The 5,941-nt window shown below is 53.9% G+C and overlaps 2 protein-coding genes across 2 annotated transcripts in view; one reads left to right on the plus strand and one right to left on the minus strand.

Moving 5' to 3' along the window:
• LOC113212342 (inositol-3-phosphate synthase) overlaps positions 1-2,835 on the plus strand; it is a 4,980-nt gene extending 2,145 nt beyond the window's left edge. The window contains exons 2-5 of the mRNA XM_052272760.1: positions 112-810; positions 893-1,135; positions 1,342-1,696; positions 2,018-2,835. Of these exons, the coding sequence (XP_052128720.1) occupies positions 112-810; positions 893-1,135; positions 1,342-1,696; positions 2,018-2,142 (1,422 nt within the window). The 3' untranslated portion in view covers positions 2,143-2,835. The remainder of the gene's footprint in view (positions 1-111; positions 811-892; positions 1,136-1,341; positions 1,697-2,017) is intronic.
• Positions 2,836-3,176: 341 nt separating this feature from the next.
• Positions 3,177-5,024, minus strand: LOC127750629 (pancreatic lipase-related protein 2-like). The gene is made up of 4 exons (XM_052272765.1): positions 4,994-5,024; positions 4,343-4,564; positions 3,679-3,937; positions 3,177-3,344 (listed from the first exon to the last, which is right to left on the minus strand). The coding sequence occupies exons 1-4, from the start codon at positions 5,022-5,024 to the stop codon at positions 3,260-3,262; spliced, it is 597 nt and encodes a 198-aa protein (XP_052128725.1). The 3' UTR covers positions 3,177-3,259.
• Positions 5,025-5,941: the final 917 nt, after the last annotated feature.

Raw genomic sequence — 5,941 nt, forward strand, 5'->3', positions numbered from 1 at the left:
GAAAATTAGAGAAAATTTACAAAAACAAGAAAATGAAAACAGAAAACTCAGTTCATAGTGAAGTACGCGGTGCGGATCCCAGGTACTAAGCAGCCCTTGCTCTCCTCGCAGGTGACGCCTCGGCGCCGGTGGCTGGAGGTGCGCACGGCGCGCCGGCCGCAGCGCACGGGCGTGATGCTGGTGGGCTGGGGCGGCAACAACGGCACGACCCTCACGGCGGCGCTGCTGGCCAACCGCGCCGGGCTCCGCTGGGAGACCAAGGAGGGCGAGCGCCGCGCCGACTGGCTGGGCTCGCTCACGCAGTGCGCCACGCTGCGGGTGGGCTCGGACGACGACGGCAAGGACGTGTGGGCGCCGATGAGCGGGGTGGTCCCCCTGCTGCACCCGGACGACCTGGAGGTGGACGGCTGGGACGTGTCGAGCCTGGACCTGGCCGCGGCCGCGCGCCGCAACCGCGTGCTCGACGTGGAGGTGCAGCGCGCGCTCGCGCCCCAGCTGCGCGAGCTGCGGCCGCGCGCCGCCGCCTTCGACTGCAGCTTCGTGGCCGCCAACCAGCAGGAGCGCGCCGACAACGTGCTGCCGGGGACGCGAGCGCAGCAGGTGCAGCGGCTCCGCGAGGACATCCGCGACTTCAAGAAGGCCAAGAGCCTGGAGCGGGTGGTCGTGCTGTGGACCGCCAACACGGAGCGCTTCGCCGAGGTGCGGCCGGGGCTCAACGACACGGCCGACAACCTGCTCGCCTCCATCGAACGCAACGAGACGGAGGTGTCCTCGTCGACTCTGTATGCCGTCGCCGCCATCCTGGAGGGCGTAAGTTACTTGCATCCCCAAATGGTAAAGAGAGTAATGTGTAAGACACGTTTTTAAAACGCGATTTAACTTTGTCCTGCAGTGCACCTACATCAACGGCTCCCCGCAGAACACGCTGGTGCCCGGCTGCCTCGAGCTGGCGGAGCGACACGGCACGCACGTGGTCGGCGACGACCTCAAGACGGGCCAGACCAAGCTCAAGTCGGTCCTCGTCGACTTCCTGGTGAGCGCCGGCATCAAGCCCACGTCCATCGTGAGCTACAACCACCTGGGCAACAATGACGGCAAGAACCTCTCCGCGCCGCACACCTTCAGGTCCAAGGAGGTGAGCAAACAGAACAGCGGAGCACTGGATGTTTGTTCACAGACTTTTTAAAAATGTCGAAGTTTTTTCCCGGAAAGTTAACATTTTTTTTTTAGTTTTCCTGGGAAATTTTCTCCATTTTTTTTTCTGGGAAAGTTTCCTCTTTTTCCTAAAATCCCTAAAAAAGTTGCGCATCTCACGCGTGTGTTCGTCCGCTGGCGTTCCAGATAACAAAGAGGAACGTGGTGGACGACATGGTGGACTCCAACCCCATCCTGTACGCGCCCGGCGAGCACCCGGACCACGTGGTCGTCATCAAGTACGTGCCGTACGTGGGCGACAGCAAGCGCGCCATGGACGAGTACACGGGCGAGCTCATGTTCGGCGGCCGTCAGACCTTCGTCGTGCACAACACGTGCGAGGACTCGCTGCTCGCCGCCCCCCTGCTCCTCGACCTCGTCGTCCTGGCCGAGTTCTGCACCCGGGTGGGCTTCCGCCCCGCCGGCGACGACGAGTACGTCCCCTTCCACTCGGTGCTCGCCCTGCTGAGCTACCTCGTCAAGGCCCCCATGGTGCCCAGGGGTGAGTGACTCTCCCACCTCGTCGAGCCTAACCTGACCCCCGGCCAGAGGTGCCAAGGGGATCCAAAGCGGACATTTCCGGACATTCATAAAATCGCAAAAACTCAGCGTGCTGCTTCCTCAGCGGCCCCACGGTGATTAACCGAGTTGCAGTGTGTCTTCATCTCGGTTAAACACCATGGGGCCGCTGAGGCTTCAGCATTCTGAGTTTTTGCGATTTTATGATTGTCCGGAAACGTCCGTTTTTGATCCGCATGGCACCACTGCGTCCGGCTCGCCGCGCTTATTGTCCTTATCGTTGTGCTTTCCCTTCGCTGCGCAGGGACCGTGGTCAACTCGCTGTTCCGCCAACGAGCCTGCATCGAGAACGTGCTGAGGGCGTGCGTCGGCCTCGGCCCGGAGAGCAACATGCAGCTCGAGCACAAGCTTGCCAGCCCCACCGTGTGATAGCACCCCCTCCCCCTCCCCTCCCCCTCCACCCTCCCCTTCCCCCGGCCGGCGGGACCGCATCCTATCAACCACTGAAACAAAACGACTCCCGGATATCAGAGCATCTCTCCCCAGCAGGAGGAAATATCTCTGTGCGACACTTCACGCAGAAATGAAATCAAGTTGCGCGGCTGAAATGTATCTCTCAATGTCATATGTCTCTCCAGCATCCTACCTGTCTGTCTTTCTTTCTTCCTGTCTGTTTGTCTGTGTAAGTGTGTGTGTGTGTGTATTTGTGTGTGTGCGTGCACGCGTGCGTGTGTATATAGAATGTTATAGAGGTCATTCCATATAATATAAAATAATGTTGTTCCCTGTGTGCTCTCTAGTGGATCGTTAATGATTGAAGAAATATTTGTGCCAGTGTAATGCAACAGGCACCCAGAAAATGCTTTCTTCAAATCAGAGGAGGTGGAAAATAAACCCGCGCGTTGTTCAAAAGTTAATGTGCGATTTAATTATTCAATAAATTGTCATATGGAAAGGTGGACTTTCTAGTTTACAGGCAGAAATTCTAATGATTTAAAAACTACTGTCCCTGCTTTGAAGAAAAGGAATCGTTTTCTGAGTGTGGATATGAGCAAAATTTGTCGTGGTAGTTTTAGATTGTGTTTCAAGTATACTGTCAAATAAATGATTAAGGAGATCATAGATTGGTATGCGTTATTATGGAGCAAACCTTTCCCTCGGAGGCTGTGGTTTGCTGGCTTTAAGACTCGAGGAATCGCAAGACTGACCGGGTGAAGAGAAAATCTGATTAAATGCATTTCGCCCGAGACCTATCTCTCTCTCGTGTTCACGCCAACCATGATGTTAATTGACATGTTCATCACAAGGAAAAAAACTTCTTGAGGGTTAATTTTAATATAGACTCATATGCGAGATAGAATCTTACTTGCAGCATAGGTGTAGATGTAAGTATCCCTACATCGTATGAGAACTTTCCGAAGATGTAATATGAGAGCGATCCCCCAATAATCACAGCACAACAATTTTAAAAAATGTATAATATGTTTTTTTTATTTTTTTGGAAATATTTTACGTTGTCTACCGTGCGACTTATGCGGTCTAGCCGTCAGTCCGCGCCGCTCCTGGGGAAGTCCAGCCCTCTGGAGAAGGGGAAGCCGTCGTTGGTCTGGAGGAAGTAAGTGCCGCGGCTCCTGCAACACAACAATAATAAGTCACTATTCCGCTATCTAGTTAAATATTAGCAGCTGAAAATTAGCTAAAAAAAATAGCTGGATAGCTAAAGTAGCTGGTTAGCTCAACAAATTGCTAGTTAAACATACGTAGGAAGTTAGCTAACAAAATGGCAAGTTAGTTGAAAATAGCTAGTCAACTAAAGTAACTAGTTAGCTAAAAAATGATGTTTTCTGAGCAGAAAATGGCTGGGTGGCTAAAAATTTGATGGTCGGATACAAAATTAACTATTTAACTGAAAATAAGCTAGCAAGCTAAAAATTAGCTATTAAAGCTGCACCGAGCTGCACTCACCCTCCGCTCCGCGCCCACAGTCCCATGTACGCGAAAAACGCCGTGGGCTCCCGCTCCTCGGCGGGGACGCCGGCGGTGGCGTTGGCGGCCCTCGAGCGGTAGGCGCGCTCCGCCCGCGCGTGGATCTCCGCCTTGACCTGGTCGCGGCACTTCCCCGACCGGAAGCGCGCCTCGGAGCGGCAGCGCAGCGCGGGGAAGGCCTGCGGGTGCAGCACCGACTCGGCGTAGTACAGCCAGGCGCGCGAGTGGCTGCAGCTCACTGTGGGGGACAATAATGTTTCAAAATATAGTACCTCCGACATACTGGAGAAGAAAAAAGCCGCCCCCCCCCCCCTTTCCAAAGTTCATCCCGGATGGAAGGATCGAAGGGTGTAACTACACCTGTAAACTGGAGTTCAACAGTTCAACTACAGTTTGACTACAGATCTACCCCACGCGAACTAACTATAGTTAGGTGTGCAGTTTCGCTGTAGATCCTTCCACCCCGCCCCCCCTATTTAACTTATTGTTTTCGGTAAATAAAATAACACCTCGGTTTTCAAGCAGTTTTGGAAAAAACCAAGACGTCTTATGGCTGAAATGCTTGAGGACATCTTGTTTTTTCCGAAAATTCCTTGAAAATCACGATGTCGTTTTTACCGTATGTGACCAGTGTGCTACTCACCAAAGTCCTGGGGGAACTGCCCCTTGGCACGGAGCTCGCTGGCGCTGCACCCCGGCTGGCGCGGCCGGCCGCCGTTGGGGTAGAAGTCGACGTCCCCGATGGGGAAGGCGACGCCGTACACGCCGCTGTCCGTGTGGATCACGTCCACGAAGTCGGCGTCCCCGGTGCTGAGGTGGCCCTCCTTGCGAGTCCACCGGAACAGCGGGAACGCGGGGTCAAGTCCTTCAACCGAAACAGAAAAATACCTAGTGAGCCTGAGCCCCGGTAAGCCCCACTGTAGACGGGAGTGTGCCAGGCGCGGTATAAGAGGGGAGCGACAGGGGGGCGGGTGCACCGTGGGTTGCCTACATACAGGGGTTTTGTAGCACAAATTGCCTACCTTTCAGGCGGCTCACTAGAGACCCCTTATAACGCGCCTGGAGTGTGCTTCTCCATCAGCTAAAGGCAGTCACAATTTGTGGTAATCGTCCGCTATGGTCATACGTATTTACAGGGTGGCCTACAGGCCCCGGAGCCCGGCGAGCATGTCGCACTGTCTGTACCGCATGCTGGCGAGTGAAGGCGTTGCCTACTCGCCAGGGGCCGCAGTGTGCCGTGGTGACAGATGGTAGGCAAGCCCCGGCCCCGGCCCCCATGCCGCACAGTACAAACTGCAAGATTCTCCGGGGAGTCTCAGCTCCATCCAGTATTTATTTATTTTGCGAGAAAGATAAAGTTTGGGTAAACCGGAGTTTCATCTGCTACCAGGTCGGAATGTTGTTACGATCAGCAACGCACGGCGCCTGCAACATAGGCACCCCCTTCGACGCGCCAACGAACATCCATGACGCGACGTGAGGTCACCGTCAGTCAGTCAGCTGAGAGCCGCTGTGTCGGACAGCACACCGCTCGTCGCGCTGAGAGGTTATTGACAACATAACCTCACAGCCATGTGCAGCAAGCCATCGCCCGAGAGGTGAGTAGCTGCTCAGCTGGGAGCTGCGTCCGTGAGTTGGATTACCTTATATTAACTGTTTAACGAACCGCAGGGCCAGTAGTGACGGAGGCAACGTAGCCATGCTAGGCTAGACGCCGCTGAGCCGCCTCGGCTTGGCCGTGCCATGAATGCAGGCAGCACTTCACAGTAAGGTAAGCTGATTCAGCTAACTTCGGCAATACTCAGTTCTGTTTTTTAGCTGAGACAAAGACGAATCTAAGCTAACAATGCCGTTGCGGGTGTATGCAGATGTTGTCAGGTTTGAGTAGGGGGCCGAGAATAAGTAATCGTTACTGATTGTGTGTTGTCAGTAAGAATCAGCTACATGTGATAACCTGAGTACATCTGAAGTTAAGATTCATGGCCGTATCAGTTATAGTCACTGATTCTCAGCCCCTCTCTCAAATTATGGTTAATGCTGATATTATGTGCAGACAAGCATTATCGAAATGTCAGCTGGCTCAGTTATAATTTCACCCCGGGATATTCTTTTTGCCTTTGTTGTTGTTTGTGGCGGCTTACTGTCTCCGTTTGCAAAAGTCGCGCAAAATCCGTCCACTTCTTCCGCTTTCGCTCTCTCTCTCTCTCTCTCTCTCTCTCTCTCTCTCTCTCTCTCTCTCTCT

This window comes from Frankliniella occidentalis, unplaced genomic scaffold (assembly GCF_000697945.3).
Source record: "Frankliniella occidentalis isolate FOCC.00 unplaced genomic scaffold, Focc_3.1 Scaffold223, whole genome shotgun sequence".
In the NCBI taxonomy this organism is placed as follows: domain Eukaryota; kingdom Metazoa; phylum Arthropoda; class Insecta; order Thysanoptera; family Thripidae; genus Frankliniella; species Frankliniella occidentalis.

Bases quoted from the DNA above. Each gene is read 5' to 3' on its own strand.
- LOC127750629 (XM_052272765.1), bottom strand. From the start codon at position 5,024: ATGGAGCTGAGACTCCCCGGAGAATCTTGCA. The intron at 4,565-4,993 runs GTTTGTACTGTG...TTTCGGTTGAAG, and splicing joins ACTCCCCGGAGAATCTTGCA to GACTTGACCCCGCGTTCCCG. The intron at 3,938-4,342 runs GTGAGTAGCACA...TGTCCCCCACAG, and splicing joins GCAGTTCCCCCAGGACTTTG to TGAGCTGCAGCCACTCGCGC.